Consider the following 17,557-nt stretch of genomic DNA (forward strand, 5'->3'; position numbering starts at 1 on the left):
GGTCGAGACAAGGAGAGGCTGATGCTGAATAAGCAGCCTGAGGTAAAACAATTATCACATTGAAAAATAAGTTCAAGTCTGCATGTTGACAGGCTGTTCTCAGGATTGGAATCATATTTAGAACAATCCTGGAAATGTATCTGTGTTTGTAAGGATGACTAGTAATGATGGTATTTGTGGCAGGTTCTGGCAACTGATGGAGACTTGTTCCAGTACAGAAGAAGGCCATTCAACCCATCAAATCCACTCGGTCTCTGGGATGCAATCCTGTCAATTTCATTGCCTTCTCTATCTCCGTAGCCCTATCTCCTTATTACCCTCAAGTTCCCATCCAATTTCCTTTTAAAATCTTGGATTATTTCCATTTCCACCTTCCGCCAAGTATTTAGGCAGTAAATACTTGCATCAAATATGCCTTGGACTTCCTTTACTGGAAGGAAGGCAACGCCTTCTTTTCCAACCCAACCTTGAGGCTATTCTTGGAACCATTCCGGCAAATCACCTCTGTGCCTCTCCAGGATTTTTACAGCTTCCAAAAGAGTGTTGACTACAACTGAGCACAATATCAGAGCTTTGTAACGGCTCAGCAAAGCTTCTCTGCTTCAATGTTAATCTTGAGATGCCTGGGAACAAGGAATTACATTCCTCCCCACTCTCGAGTTTAAGTCATTCCTAAGATTTGAACTTAATAGCTGATCACTAATAAACTTTGACCAATTCTACTACAAACCAACCACTAGAATATAGTACAATACAACACAAGAACAGGCCCTTCAGCCCACAATGTCTGTGCCGCACATGATACCAAAACCACATAACCAAAATTCCTCCATTCCCTGCATATCAATATGCCTATCCAAAACTCTTTTAAATGTCACAACTGTATCTGCTTCAACCACCACCCCCGGCAGCACGTTCTGAGCACACAACACCCTCTGTGTAAAAACACATTCCACATATCTCCTTTAAACTGTGTCCCTCTCACCTTAAAGCTATACCTTCGCTGTCCTAGAAGCATTAATCCCTGTGGGGTAGCATGGTACAGCAGATGGTGCTGCTGCCTCACAAATACAGGGACCAAAGTTCAACCCTGATCTCCATTGCCGTCTGTGCAGAGTTTGCACATTCTTCCTGTGACCGTGTGCTGCTCCAGCTTTCTCCCACATCCCAAAGATGCATCATTAGGTTAACTGTCTCCCACTGTAAATTAGTGGCAAGGGAACTAAAGAGGAGTTGCTGAGTATATGTGAGAGTGAGTAAGTTGTAGGTCTACAGGAAAATTAGAGGAAGGGGAAGGGACTGATGGGATTACACCCCAGGGGGTCGGCATGAAGCTGATGGGCTGAGTCATAGCAAGTAATTCTTCACTTAGTGCCTCTGAAACAATACCCTCACTGTCCCTTTCCTGATAATTCCATGGCCTCCCATTTTTGTTAGGACACTTAGTCAAATGTATTTTGGTCCATGTATAGTTATTTTAGTTGAGAGATACAGCACAAAAACAGGCCTTTCGGCTCACTTAGTCCATGCCGACCAACAATTCCCATACACTAACACTATCCGACACACTAGGGACAATTTACAATTTTTACCTAAACCAATTAACCTGCAAACCTGTACGTCTTACATATACTACACTACCATGATTAACTTCCTCTGTTCCATTTTGAAAAAATAAAGTGGTTTGTCAGAAATCTTTATATCTTTGCTGATTCTCCTTGACTAACCCATGCCTTTCAAAATTAAAGGTTGTTTCATCCATCACAATGTTTTCCAACAGCTAACTCCACACCGCTCCATCACCCTACCTCCACCAATTTTATATTTTTCCTGATTTATTTCAGTCCCTGCTTTTTGGATAGTAATGTAACATGACTAACTATCCTGCCCATCTTTACGATTCCCATATCCAATGAGGACTGAAAGACTCTGATCATGCCTCTGCTATTTCTATCTTTGGTTCATTCAGCAACTTTGAAAGAATTCTATTCACAACTTTCAACTATGTTAACCTGAAGTGAACATTTTCAGGAGTTCGGGGAAAGGGCAGTCAGTGGTAACAAGTGGATAGCTCTCAAGGACTTGGCAAATTAGTGATGGCTAAATGCCTCCCACCTGCAGTGCCTCGCCGAACATTCAGTAATAGGTTTGATTATCTAGGCTTTATGCTTGCAGGCAAGTTTTACACCTACGACAACAGTTAAAGCCATTATCCCAGTACTCACTTCATCAATCCAAATTCATTCAAGTATCTCTTAGCACCACTGCAACAAGAATCTATTTTTACCTGTGTTGAATTTTGAACCATTAATTTGTCACACCAGAACAACATCGACAAAGACACATAAAAGCACTTTGCAAAAGCAAAATCATGAGCTTGGAGACCAGGAGGTTGGTTGCAGTGATTCCATAAGGAAATTCAGGTAATCCACGGTCCAAATTAATTAGAATGACCAGCGTCAATGCACAAAGAACCGACATTCTCACCATGATTAAAGATTGCTGATATATTCATTATTAATGAGTTATAGCCTATGTTAATGAATGCCAATCTAATGTAATTAGGATAGATGAGCAAGCCTTTGCTCTTTATATAATTTCAAAGTAGTTGTGAGCGGAGAAACTGTGTTACCAGAATACCAAATGTCAGCGACTTTGCCAGTGGACAAAGAGCCCAGTGCCTCAAATTTCATGCTGGCCAACAGAACAGCCTGGCTGTCCGGCACGGCCTGAAATAGGCCGCGGGATTTTCTCTGCCCGGCGGGGGCTTCAATGTCGGGAGCCACGGCCGCCCCGACTTCCAGCGGCAGCGTCTTCGCCTGCCCCGAATTGCGGGGCTTGGGTCGGCCCGCTGCGGACCTTTCACCGTCCGGCGCGGCCTGGAACGTGACAACTTCAACAGCCTGACCGCGGGAGAAGACGGCAGGGGAAGAGAAAAGTCATTCTGGCCTTCCATCACAGTGAGGAGGTGACTGGAGGAGACTCACTGTGATGGATGTTTCTTTTTTTTTGTTTTTTTTGTTTATTTTTGTTTTGTTTTGTGTTGGTTGTGATTGTGTGTGAAATTGGGTTTTTTATTGCTCTATTGCTGGACTGTGGGTGACCTTTCATTTCACTGCGCATCTTGTATGTGTATGTGACAAATAAACTTGACTTGACTTGACTTGACTTAATTCTGTAGGCCAACATGAAATTTATTGCATAGCACAAAATGTTTATATTTTGTAGTAAAAGAGCAGAGGTAAAATTAGAGTCTATTGCTTTAGGAACCAAGACGTAGGAGTGCAAAGTTTAGATTGACCCGTATACAGTATATATGTTCATTGACTTGTCTGAAGTAATTAAGGTTTCTGCCTGTGGAGAATCATAGACATATTCACCATGGAAACTGGCCCTTCTGTCCAACTTGTCTATGCCGACAAGATTTTATAATTGAGCTAGTCTCATTTCCCTGTGTTGTTCCCATATCCCTCTAAACCTTGACTCTCCATGGACCTGTTTAAATGCCTTTGAAACATTGCCATTGTACCCACCCTCTCAGCTTCCCCTGACAACTCATTCCGTATATGCAACATCCTCTGCGTGAAGAATGGGCCCTCAGAATCTCTTTTAAATCTTCCCTCTCTAACAAACCTTTGCTATCTAGTTCTGGACTCCTCTTCCCTGAGAAAAGAGTTATTACCATTTACTTTCTTTATGTCTCTCATAATTTTGTATACCTCTACAAGTTTTCCCTTCAGCTTCCGACGCTGTAGGGGAAAAAATCCCAGCCTATCACCGTGGGTAGCACAGTTGCGCAGCGGTAGAGTTGCTGGTTACAGTGGGCTCAATCCTGACTACGGGTGCTGTCTGGATGGAGTTTGTGCGTTCTCCCTGTGATCGCCTACTCACTTAACCTGTCTGTGAGTCCTTGTAGCCTCCTTGCAAACATTTCACCTTTATTTTTCTGTCCTGACACAAGCAAACCCAGAAACCATACCCACAGTAACTTAATCTTTCATCTTTCCTTGCGATATGTTGGCCCACCAAGTCTATGCAGGCTCACTGAGTAATCCAATTCCCCTACAGATCTATTCCTCCCACTTTACCACTGTTCTTAGATTCCACCACTTGTCTACTAACTAGGGACAATTTGGATTGTTCATTTCACTTAGCAACCTGCACATCTTTGGGATGTGGGCATAATCATAGCACTGGGGAAACTCACGCAATCACTGGAAGCACATGCAAACTCCACACAGACAGCACGGGAGGTCAGGATTGAATACAGGTCTCTCGACATCAGAGGCAGCAATTCCACTAGTTCCTCTACTGAACTATCCTGCAGTTTGATACGGGACTTTATCAAATGTCTTTCAAGGAAAACTAGTAACAGTACATCGACTAGTTCCCCTTCATCTACAGCATGTTCCTTCTTCAACCTACTCCAAAATATAGGTCAAACAAGCCATTTATGTATCTCCCTCTCCCCTGACATCAGTCTGAGGAAGGGTCTCAACCCGATTCGTCACCCATTCCTTCTTTCCAGAGATGCTGCCTGTCCCGCTGAGTTACTCAGCAGTTTGAGTCTGCTTTCAAAAACAATGTTGGCTTTAGCTTATTAGCTTGATTTTAATCTAAGTATTTTGCCATGACACCTTCAATCATTTCTTGTGACAGATATTAAGCTAATTAGTCTGCAGATTTCCTGCTTTCTATCTCTCTTTTTGAATAAAGGAATTTTTTAATCCAGTGGAAATTCCCCAAATCCAAGGAATTTGGGAAATTTAAAATCAACATCTCAGCTATCTTACTTACTATTTCTTTTCAGACTGTAAGACGACGTCATATCATATCATATCATATATATACAGCCGGAAACAGGCCTTTTCGGCCCTCCAAGTCCGTGCCGCCCAGTGATCCCCGCACATTAACACTATCCTACACCCACTAGGGACAATTTTTACATTTACCCAGCCAATTAACCTACATACCTGTACGTCTTTGGAGTGTGGGAGGAAACCGAAGATCTCGGAGAAAACCCACGCAGGTCACGGGGAGAACGTACAAACTCCTTACAGTGCAGCACCCGTAGTCAGGATCGAACCTGAGTCTCCGGCGCTGCATTCGCTGTAAAGCAGCAACTCTACCGCTGCGCTACCGTGCCGCCCGGTAGCCTGGAGCCTTGTCAGCCAACAACTTCAACATTTTGTGCAGTGCCACTGCAATTGTCCCCGTTCCTCTCTCCCTTCTGATTTCTAATTTGCAGCTATTTGTAGGATGTTACTGTGATGTCATCTGGCCTGGAATGCTTGGTTGCATCTGTACCATCTCAAAAGTCAGATTGAGAGCTCTGGAACATCTAGATCACACGGACACCTACATCAGACTCCTATTTGTTGACTTTAATACTATAATCCTAACCAAACTCACCTCCAAACTCCTGTACCTAGGTCAGCACCCGGTAGACAAAATCAGGGACCACTCACACACCCCTGTAATGATCTCTTCTCCTCTTTTCCTTCATGCAGAAGATATAAAAACATAAAAGTACATACCACTAAATTCAGGAATAACCTTCCCCAGTTTTCAGACTCTTGAACAGATCTCTCATATGTTAAAGATAAATTTCCGAACGTCTAATCTACTTTGTTGCGACTCTTGCACTTTTATAGATTTAGTTTCACTGTAGCCATGGCACTATATTTTGCAGTTTATTTTCTGTTTGCATTACCTAATGTACTCATGTATGTTAAGATTTGCCTGGATAACACGCAAGTTTTTCCACTGTATCTCGATACACCAATTCCAATATTCTCTATAATGAATATTGTTGCAAAATACCAATGTAATTCAACAGCCATCTTATTGTTTTCCATTATTAATTGCACAAGAATAGTCACTTTGTTAACTCCACTTTTAAATATTTGTAGAAACCCCAGACTCTGTTTTTGCATGTCCTTTATTTTGCATTTTAATTATTCTTTTTTATTAGTTCTTTAGCCATTCTTTGCTGGCGTTTATCTTCTATCCAATGTTTTGACCAGTCACCTGTCTATGTGCAATCATATGTCTTTGATACTATCTTTAATTTTTTTCAGTTATTCACAAATTGTGGCTCCTCTCTGGAATTTTTCTATTCTTAAGCTCTGCAAATCCTATTAAACACTGTACTTTGTATCATTAATCATTATAACCATGTATTGTCTCTCCACTGACTGGTTAGCACACAACAAAAGCTTTTCATTGTACCTGTGACAATGAACTAAACTGAACAAAGTGTCTGCCACCCCATCTCAATTGTCAGTTCCCTTAACGTCATTCTGCTTTCATGGCCTCTAGTTCTGAATCTATCCTCTCTCACGTAAATTTTCTGTCACAGGCAAGTTTCCAGAATCAGTAGTAAAGAAAGCAAACTCAATGCTAGCGTTTATTTCAAGAGGGCTTGTACTACAAATACAGGGATGTAATGCTGAGGCTCTATAAGGTGCTGGTAAGGCCACATTTGGAATATTGTGAGCAATTTTGGGCATGATATCTGAGGAAGGATGTGCTGGCTCTGGAGAGGGTCCCGAGGAGGTTTACGAGAATGATCCCAGGAATGAGTAGGCTAACCTATGATGAGCGTTTGTCGGCACTGGGCCTGTACTCGCTGGAGTTTATAAGAATGAGGGGCGACCTCATTGAAACTTACAGAATAGTGAAAGGCTTGGATAGAGTGGAAGTGGAGAGGATATTCCCACTCGTGGGAGAGTCTAGGACTTGAGGTTAAAAGCCTCAGAATTAAAGGACGTTCTTTTAGGAAGGAGGTGAGGCGAAATTTCTTTAGTCGGAGGGTGGTGAATCTGTGGAATTCTTTGCCACAGAAGGCTGTGGAGGCCAAGCCTTTTATTAAGGCAGAGTTAGATAGATTCTTGATTAGTACATGTGTCAGAGATTATGGGGAGAAGGCAGGAGAATGGGGTTAGGAGGGAGAGATAGATCAGTCATGATTGAATGGCGGAGTAGACTTGATGGGCCAAATGGCCTAATTCTACTCCCATCCCTTATGGCCTGATGACATTCCAGTTGCTGCTACCCCGGGACTTCCTCATGATATGATCACTGGTTAATCCAGGCTAATTGGACAGCATCAGATCTGCTTCAGCCTGCTCTCCGATTGGCTCCAGAATGTTTTCCACAATGAACACTATGATTCTTTTCTTCAGGCGAACTCTGCCCACATGACTTGTCATTCTACATGCAGATTAAAATCCCCCATGATTGTCACGATACCTCACTGACAAGCTTCTGTTATTTTATTCTTTATACCGTGCAATTGGTGTTCACCACTCCCGCAGGTGCCCCATTGCCTTCATTACTTTTTATCTCCTTATAAACCACCTTGTCATCCTGGTTTCCTGAAGAAAGGTCATTGTGCAAGACAATCATTAATTAACACAGTCACTTTGCCACCTTTGCCTCGCTTCCTGACCTTCTTAAATATCATGTGTCCATCAATATCACCTGTTTTGTTTCAAATGCTACGTGCATTCAGATACTGAACCATTACTTTAGTGCTTTCAGCCTCTAGCCTCAGCTACTGATTTACTCTTAGATTTGTTGTCTCTATTCCTTCTGGCCACAGTTTCTCATTTCATGCAGGAATACCTTTCCCTCCAGTCTGCTTTTTACTGTTTGATTAACCACATCGTCCCAACTTTATTCGCTTGCTGCACTGTTTATTTCAATTTCCTCCCACTCCCTTAGGTGTGTGGCCCAATAGAACACGGGTCTCAGTATAGTTCAGTTGTAGACAGGCTTCTTAGATAAACGTTTAGACTTGAGAGATACAGTGCTGAAACAAGCCCTTCGGCCCATCAAATCTGCGCAGACCAGTGATCACCCTGCACAATCCTACATGCGAGGGACAATTTACAATTTTACCAAGGCCAATTAATCTAGACACCTGTGCGTCTTTGGAGTGTGGGAGGAAACCAGAGCACACCGAGAAAATTCACGCAGTCACAGGGAGAACGTACAAACTCCGTACAGACAACACCTGTAGTCAGGATTGCACTCTAGTCTGGCGCTGTCAGGCAGCAACTCTACTGCTGCACAATTGTGCCACCCCAAACAGAAGAGAGTTATTTAAACTATTGCAAATGCAAAATACATTGGCAGTTGGAAATATGAAATGAACATAAGACAAAAAAAACTAGAAATGCTCGCCAGATTAATCACAGTCTGTGGAGAAAGAAATATAGTTAAGATTGAGATAGTAAACTTTCATCAGAAGTGAGAGAGGCGAGAACAACAGGGAGGTCTATAGTGGGGAGTCTCAAAATGACTAAAGTAGCAATGGAAGAACTGAAGGAATGAAACAATGATCCAGAGAATCAAAATAAAGAAGGACGGGGCAGGGAACGGATGGACATCGAGGACGGGATGGAACAGGGGAGTGGCTGACGGTCCTGATCGAGACAGAAAACTTAGAGATAGTCATTTAATGTTCACATTTTTACAATATATAGAAGGATCAGTCAGCTGCATGGTGCAATTCTTACAAAGTACACAATAATATTTAGTGTAAATGTTTCAGTGCCTTCAGTTGCTGATGTTAGTCTCTCCTACACCACAGAACATGTCCGTTCAGACTACCAGCATGGCCCTGAGCTCCTGGTTACTTTGGTTCTAGAGTCTAGGACCAGAGCCCATAGCCACAGAAGAAAAGGACGTACCTTTAGAAAGGAGATGAGGAGACATTTCTTTGGTCAGAGTATGGGGAATCTGTTGAATTCATTACCACAGAAGGCTCTGGGGCCCAAGTCAATGGATATTTTTAAGGCGGAGTTTGAGTTATTGAGTTTGCGTTTAGTTTATTGTTAGCTTTAGTTACGTGCTAACCAGTCAGTGGAAAGACACTACATGATTACAATCGAGCCATCCAGTGTACAGATACATGATAAAAAGAGATTGACAGATTCTTGATAGTAAGGGTGCCAGGGGTTACGGGGAGAAAGCAGGAGAATGGGGTTGAGAGGGAAAGATAGATCAGCCATGATTGAATGGTGTAGACTAGATGGGCCGAATAGCCTAATTCTGCTCCTATAACATAAATTTATGAACATTCTCCACCCCAGGTGCTGTTGTTGTTATGATTGTCATGTCATCCATGTAGGCCCTGATGGGTGGTAGACAGATTCCAGACTTCAGCCACTCGCCCACTTGGAGGCCCTTATGATGACTTCCATAGCCATTGTAAAAATCAATGGGGAGATGGTACACCCTGCCATTATGCCAATCTCCATGCAGTGCCATGTGGTCGTAACGTCTGACGAGGCTCCATTCTGAGCCTCCTGCCGTTGCCCTCTGACACTGGTCCAGCGAAGCTCAATGTGGGCTTTAGGAACAGCAGCCAATCTTTCGACTGAGAACATTACAGCCTAATAGATTGTCCTCTTTCACTCAGCAACAACTGCTTTCTTTCACCTTCATCCTTTGTCATGTAAAGTGTCCTGCCTCCCTCGCCAAAACAGATTTTAACATTTATTCTTCATTTCCCACCTACACACACTCTTTTTGTGCCTGCTTTACCTGTCACTTTTTCCTGTACCAACGCAAGGTCAACAACCCAAAATATTAACTCTACTCCCTGACATGTCAATACCAGCATATTCAATTTTTATTCAGATTTCCAACAGTTGTAACGTTCTGAATTTGGATAATTATTATTATTCCAAGTATGCAGAAGAACAGATGCAACTTTTTTTTTGGTGAACAATATACATGGAGACACTCAAGTCAGGAAGCCTTTAATTGATCAACTCATTCAATTGGAAAATATCAATGTAGCAATCACATGTGTTCCAGATCTGAAAAGCAGATGAGAATATCACTCCCCAAACAAAAGGATATTTTGCATGACTTCATTCATTCCATTGCCAACAATTAGGAGATATGCTTCTGTGTAAAACTAATACTTAATATGAAACTCATTACCATTTTTTAAACAAATTCATGAGGAACTTGGAAACATATCTATAAAATAATGAAATTCAATTGTTTTAATCATTCCTATTCATTTAAAGAGTTACAATTTCAGTTTACAAATCAACAACTTGTTATGATGCTTTGGCACAATATCATTCATATGTTCAAAGTTATCCAATTTTAATTTCCTCATGATGTATTGCCGACTAGCCTCTGTGAGATCAATATATGCCTAATTAATGATGCAAAACTATTCAGGGCACATTTTAACATTATAGCTCATCTTTTTGTACACCTGTTTCTTTTTGCTCTTTCCCATTTCTACTGCTATAATTCTATTGCCCCTTTCAGGTCAGAACGCTTACCTCAGACTTCAGACTTTGAGTCACCTATTCTTTTTCTCCAAAGATGCTGCCAGATCTGCTGAGTTACTCCAGCACTTTGTGTCTATCTGTGGTATAAACCCGCCTCAGTTTTTTCCTACTCTACTTTTTGTATTATTGTTTTACCATCAAACTCTTGAAAGCCTTAAGTTATACCGTGCAAATACCAGGACCAACACTTATGGTGGAAATTATTTCTCAATGTTTACTGTTTTGTCCTCAATTGGTCACTTTGCCTCATGTCTGCTTTTTCAGTCAATATTTCTGCAGGTCAAAAATGATATCCAATTCAAAATAAATCAATATTACATTGGAAGGCTTGGGGGCTTTATATCCAAGACTCTTTAATTCTCCAGAGGCTTCAACATAATCACATGCATAAGCACGCAGCGTACATCCAACATCCTGTAATATCATGTTTTCAGACAAATATTCTACCCACAGTTCTACTAAATAACAACTTTTTCAAAACTTCTTTACGTACCTTTCTCTTCCTCATCATCCTGAGGAGAAAGAGTCACACTGGTCTGTCTCCCAAGGTACAGCATGAAGCCAGTTGCAGGAGGTGCAGTTCCATCCCTCTCAGATTGCTTCTGCAGGGACACCACCTCATACATGGTGTCAGCACTACCAGCGTGGTGTCTGACCTCTGACTGCAACAGAAAAATAATAAGCTGTTGGAACACGGCAATCCCCTTTTGGGGGCATTAAAACCATAAAGCATAGGAGCAGAATGAGGCTATTTGGCACATTGACTGCTCCAACATTCGATCATGGTTGATGTATTCTTCCCTCTCAACCTCATCTCCCTGCCTTCTCCCCGAATTTTTGACATGAAAATGGTCAGCCACCAAAATGGTACAATAATCGTAATAGTTTTAGATATTATACATCTTCTAGTTTGTAAAATACCAGCCGCATATCTGCCAATATTCCGTAGCACAAGTACATAAACTAATTTCAACAGATCACAATAACATGATCGTTAAACCAGGATACGATTACCTGTATATTCTCACATCTGTTTGTGACACTTTGTTACAGTTTAGCTGCTGGTTCTTTGGTGGTGGATTTCCTTATCAATGTCTGCCTCTTGATTTACCCAAGACAGGTTGTTGGTAATATTTACGTTCTGACCATCTTCACCTGATGCTGATTGGGGCATGTACACCATTTGATTTTCTAACGTCAATAACTAGCTCCTCCGTCTTGCTGACATCAAGGACAATACACAATAGGTGCAGGAGGAGGCCATTGGGCCCTTCGAGCCAGCACCACCATTCAATGTGATCATGGCTGATCATTCTCAATCAGTACCCCGTTCCTGCCTTCTCCCCATACCCCCTGACTCTGCTATCCTGAAGAGCTCTATCTAGCTCTCTCTTAAAAGCATCCAGAGAATTGGCCTCCACTGCCTTCTGAGGCAGAGAATTCCACAGATTTACAACTCCCTGACTGAAAAAGTTTTTCCTCATCTCCGTTCTAAATGGCCTACCTGTTATTCTTAAACTGTGGCCCCTGGGTCTGGACTCTCCCAACATTGGGAACATGTTTCCTGCCTTTAACGTGTCCAATCCCTTAATAATCTTATATGTTTCAATAAGATCCCCTCTCATTCTTCTAAATTCCAGTGTATACAAGCCTAGTCGCTCCAGTCTTTCAACATACGACAGTCCCGCCATTCCGGGAATTAACCTAGTAAACCTACGCTGCACGCCCTCAATAGCAAGAATATCCTTCCTCAAATTTGGAGACCAAAACTGCACACAGTACTCCAGGTGCGGTCTCACTAGAGCCCTGTACAACTGCAGAAGGACCTCTTTGCTCCTATACTCAACTCCTATTGTTATGAAGGCCAACATTCCAGTGGCTTTCTTCACTGCCTGCTGTACCTGCATGCTTCCTTTCAATAACTGATGCACTAGGACACCCAGATCTCGTTGTACGTCCCCTTTTCCTAACTTGACACCATTCAGATAATAATCTGCCTTTCTATTCTTACCACCAAAGTGGATAACCTCACACTTATCCACATTAAACTGCATCTGCCATGCATCCGCCCACTCACACAACCTGTCCAAGTCACCCTGCAACCTCATAGCATCTTCCTCACAGTTCACACTACCACCCAGCTTTGTGTCATCTGCAAATTTGCTAATGGTTTGTGTCATCTGCAAATTTGCTGTGTTCATAGTGTTACAGAGAGATATAGGTTTAAATGCTTAAAAGTTAAGTCATTTATTGATAATGTTGTTCAAGGTGGGTTTAAAGCCGGAGAGTTCAGGGTCACAATTGGGATATAGATATATCTTTATTTATTTAGAAGAAGAGTGGAGACAAAGTTGACCAGTTTCTCATTCACCTGATCAATTAACTCCAATCCAGCAGAAAGCAATATTGCAGCAGAGAATTAAGAAGAGGACCCTGCAATGACACATATCCTTGCTATCCCCAGTCTGCAATAGGCTTGGTCTGTTGTGGGTCTGTTGATGGAAACTTATGGCTTAATTGTCTTTGTGTGGCAAAGAATGGTAATGAATTTCTGGGGGCAGCCAAGCTGAGGAATCATGCTCCATTTCCCTCTTCATTGAGTCAAAGGCTTTTATGATGCTGAGAAACTTGCGTGGGTGGAGTTTTTGTGAACATTTTCAACCTCTCACTGCTACGGTCCGAGGTCCCCATCTGCATTAAAAGGGCAGCCGTAATACCAGTGCCCAAGAAGAGCAAAGTGACATGGCTCAGACACTCCAGGCTGGTGCCACTGCTATCCATGATGATGAGGTGCATTGAGAGATTGGTTACGAATGTATCAACTTCTGCCATAGTAAGGACCTGAACCCATTGCAATTTGCCGACCACGCCAACAGATCAATACTGATGCTCCATTCTGCATGGGACCACTTGGACAACAAGAACACGCACATCAAAGCTGTTGCTTATCGACTGCTGCTCAGTGCTCAACACCTCTAAACCTATCACCAAATTCAGACTGGGTCGCTGCTCAATCCTGTGCAATTAGAACCTCATCGGCAAACCTCAATCAGACAAATTGGCAATTTCCTCAATGACCATCAACACAGGGGCATCTCAAGGTTGTGTGCTCAGTCCCCTGCTCTACTCTCCCTATACATATGACTACATACCCAGACACAGTTCCAATGTTATCCAGAAATATGATGAAGATACCACTGTTGTCAGACAAATAACGGGTAACGATGAGCCAAGACTATGGGAGGAAGTTCGATAATCTGATTAATGGTGCCAAAACGGCAATCTTACTTTCAACGTTAGTAATACCAAGGAGCTCATTGTTGACTTCAGTCCTGGGTCCAGCACATCACACCTATACTTCCTCAGGGGCTTGAGATTCAAACTTCTACATGTGTACAGTGGGTGGCATGCTGTCAGGTTGCATCATTGCCTTAGGTCAATACGTCAAGCACCCAAGAACGAAGGATGCTGTAGATACTGGCAGACATTGCTTGGTTCATTACAGTATTGACCTCCCCACCTTCAAAGCAATCTACAGAAAGTGCTGCCTCAAGAGGACAGCTACTGTCAATGACCCATACCACTCTGCCCACAATCTCATCTCACTGCTATCATTGGAAAGAATTGTGAAGCCTGAGAATTGTGAACTCCAGTTTGAGGAAAAGCTTCTTCCCATCAACTATCAGGCTCTGGAACTACATGCACAACCCCACCTCAGCATCGATCTATTATGGACTTTGTTTAGACTTCACTTCCCACTTCGGCTTGTATTATTATGGTCAGGTTACCAAGTATTACTGGCAATCTATTGTATTATTAATTATTGCATATTTATTTGTTGTTGTAACGTTAATGTGCCTATAAAGCTGTAGCAAGTAAGAATTTCATTGGTCCATTCAATATATCTGAAAATACTCTTAACCCTCTTCCGATGTAGTGCAGAAAATACAAGTACATGCATTCACACAGCAGTGCAAAAGAAACAGAGAGATGAGCGGGCAGGGAAAATGGAAAACCAAAACAACAAATTCCAAGGGGGGCAAGTACACGGACAACTACGAAAGGGTTTGACAGGAAAAAGAGAGTGGAAAAAATAAAGTACAAAAGGTATGAAAGAAACAAGGACATGTTGACATAACAATAGGCAAGACTTGGATTTTACTCACATTGGCATAAGTCATAAGCTAGTTATAACGCAAAGGATGAAAATTACTAACTTGACTAAATGAGAATTGATTTCCTTGCTTACAAGTCTTGGATGCACTGTTGATACTGACTGCCTCAGATACTAAGTAAATCACCTCCAATGGGATCTTCTGCAACAGTCCGCAGATTCCACTAAATTTGGACCACACTGCCCTCCTCTGTTCAATAATTTTACAGCTTGTCTTCCAAGCTCCTGTTAAAGGACTTCACAGTCAATACATATAGTCCAGAATGCCAACTTGATAAGCATTTTTTTAAAGTTTTGAATTTGTTTTTAGTTTAGTTTAGTTTAGCGTGGAAACGGGCCCTTCAGCTCACCAACCAGCGATCTCCCTTACACTAGTTCTATCCTACACACGAGGGAAAATTTACAGAAGCCAATTAACCTACAGACCTGCACGTCTTTGGAATGAGGGAAGAAACCGGAGCGCCTGGAGACAACCCATGCGAACACAGTGAGAATGTGCAAACTCCGTACAGACAGCACCCATAGTCAGGATTGAACCCGGGTCTCTGGCACTGTAAGGCAGCAACTCTACCGCTGCGCCACTTTGTTGGAATTCAACTAAGGGCAGCAACTTGGTGGGTGTTGAATCATTTGCTTTCAGCTATTTGTCAGCCCCTTGAGATTAGAAACAGTGCAGAAACCTCAGCAGCCAATTCGACACGTCAAGATTCCTCAGATAGTAAAATGATAATAAGCACTGCAATGGAGCCATGGGTTCTATGACATTGAGCAGGGATGCCCCAGATTTGATGTCCCATCTGAAATATGACACCTCTGGCAATGTAGGATTTCCTTAATATTGCGTTATTGCCACCTGGGGTTGGCAGATGGTGGCTGCTGTCTTTCTGCTTCATAAGTGACATCTAACATCGCCTCAATAGCACAATGGGACAAAAGAAAGTATGTTGTGGCACATAGAGCTGATTGGTTTTATTGACGAGAGGAAGTTCGCGGGAATTTGAGCCAAAGTTAGTGAAGCCTGGTTTTTATAATTTTAACTGGGATGGAAATTGAGACCTTTGGATGTTAGAAGCATTAACCTGATTTTATATCAGGTTATAGCATTACATCATTGAATGCAATGTCAAACATCAATAAATAACACCTATTGTGATGAGTTGCGCTTAAATATTGATGCATTATGATCTAAACTCACAAAAGAGAAGAGAATGTGGAGAGAATAAAAAAATGGAATGAATGTAGGTTGGTTGCAAGTTAGTGTGTACTTGATGGTACTTCTCCAGTCATAGTCACTGAGCTATGTAGCATGGAAACAGGTCCTTTGGCCCTACCTGTTTCAGCTTCAGGTGGAATACTTCGGTGAAGGTCTTTCGACTGAAGTACCAAAACCTCTCATTTGCTGAATACACACGGACTACGGTTTCTAACTGAAACCGAACTGGCTCCACCACCTCAGTGATCACCAAGTCCACTGCCACTGTCATGTAAACTCTCACATCTGCAAGTAAAACAAATCCAAGCTATAATTAGTCAACCTTTATTGTAATAAAAGTTATAGAGTCATATAGCACAGCGAGAGGCCATTTGGCCCAACTATTCCATAAACTGTTCTATCAGGTGCTGGAGACACTTTGCACAGAGGAACAAAGATTCCAAAGATCCCAAAGTTGTGCTGAATGATGTTAACTGGCTCCTGTAAGTAGCGGCAGGAGAATCAATGGTGGCGGGTGATTGTTGGAAATCCAAGAGGATAAAGTTCCACAGGGTAGTCTGATCCAGATGCTGCCACGTGCAGAACAATGGGAGTCAATAGACAATAGGTGCAGTAGGCCATTCGGCCCTTCGAGCCAGCACCACCATTCAATGTGATCATGGCTGATCATTCCCAATCAATACCCCGTTCCTGCCTTCACCCCATACCCCCTGACTCCGCTATCCTTAAGAGCTCTATCTAGCTCTCTCTTGAAAGCACTCAGAGAATTGGCCTCCACCGCCTTCTGAGGCAGAGAATTCCACAGATTTACAACTCTCTGACTGAAAAGGTTTTTCCTCATCTCCGTTCTAAATGGCCTACCCCTTATTCTTAAACTGTGGCCCCTGGTTCTGGACTCCCCCAACATTGGGAACATGTTTCCTGCCTCTAATGTGTTCAACCCCTTAATAATCTTATGTTTCAATAAGATCCCCTCTCATCCTTCTAAATTCCAAATACAAGCCTAGTCGTTCCAGTCTTTCAACATATGACAGTCCCGCCATTCCGGGAATTAACCTAGTAAACCTACGCTGCACGCCCTCAATAGCAAGAATATCCTTCCTCAAATTTGGAGACCAAAACTGCACACAGTACTCCAGGTGCGGTCTCACCAGGGCCCTGTACGACTGCAGAAGGATCTCTTTGCTCCTATACTCAACTCCTCTTGTTATGAAGGCCAACATTCCATTGGCTTTCTTCACTGCCTGTTGTACCTGCATGCTTCCTTTCAGTGACTGATGCACTAGGACACCCAGATCTCGTTGTACATCCCCTTTTCCTAACTTGACACCATTTAGATAATAATCTGCCTTCCTATTCTTACCGCCAAAGGGGATAACCTCACACTTATCCACGTTAAACCGCATCTGCCATGCATCCGCCCACTCACACAACCTGTCCAAGTCACCCTGCAGGGAGGGAAGATAGGACTACTGTAAGTGGTGGCAGGAGAATTTGTGGTGGTGGAGTTGGGGAGGGGGTGATTGTTGGCGATCCGAGAGAAAAAAAGAGATGAGTTTAGTTGGGTGCCTGCTGGCCAGCATAGATGCAGTGGGCCGCCAGGCCTGTTTCCATGCTGTTTGACTTTATGACTCTATGAAATAATTTAATCACCTCAAACAGATTACCCTTTACACCGAATACAAGCTATGTTGACATAATCTGCACATTTTAAACCTTTTAGATCAGATAACATTCTAGTGAATCCTTTCTACCCACCCCCAGGACCAAACATCCTTCCTAAGCTGGAGTGCCCAGGAGGAATGGGAGTAAGTCAAAGCTTTACATAAATATGATTCCCAAACC

General features: G+C 42.5%; 1 protein-coding gene across 3 annotated transcripts in view; it reads right to left on the reverse strand.

Moving 5' to 3' along the window:
- Positions 1–17,557, reverse strand: part of rabgap1l (RAB GTPase activating protein 1-like) — a 252,872-nt gene that overhangs the window by 195,956 nt on the left and 39,359 nt on the right. For all 3 annotated transcript variants that reach the window (XM_078407465.1, XM_078407464.1, XM_078407466.1), the window contains exons 10-11: positions 15,831–15,997; positions 10,819–10,987 (exon numbers count right to left, since the gene is read on the reverse strand). In XM_078407465.1, the coding sequence (XP_078263591.1) occupies positions 10,819–10,987; positions 15,831–15,997 (336 nt within the window). The remainder of the gene's footprint in view (positions 1–10,818; positions 10,988–15,830; positions 15,998–17,557) is intronic.

Source organism: Rhinoraja longicauda, chromosome 11, assembly GCF_053455715.1.
Source record: "Rhinoraja longicauda isolate Sanriku21f chromosome 11, sRhiLon1.1, whole genome shotgun sequence".
Classification (NCBI taxonomy): Eukaryota; Metazoa; Chordata; class Chondrichthyes; order Rajiformes; family Arhynchobatidae; genus Rhinoraja; species Rhinoraja longicauda.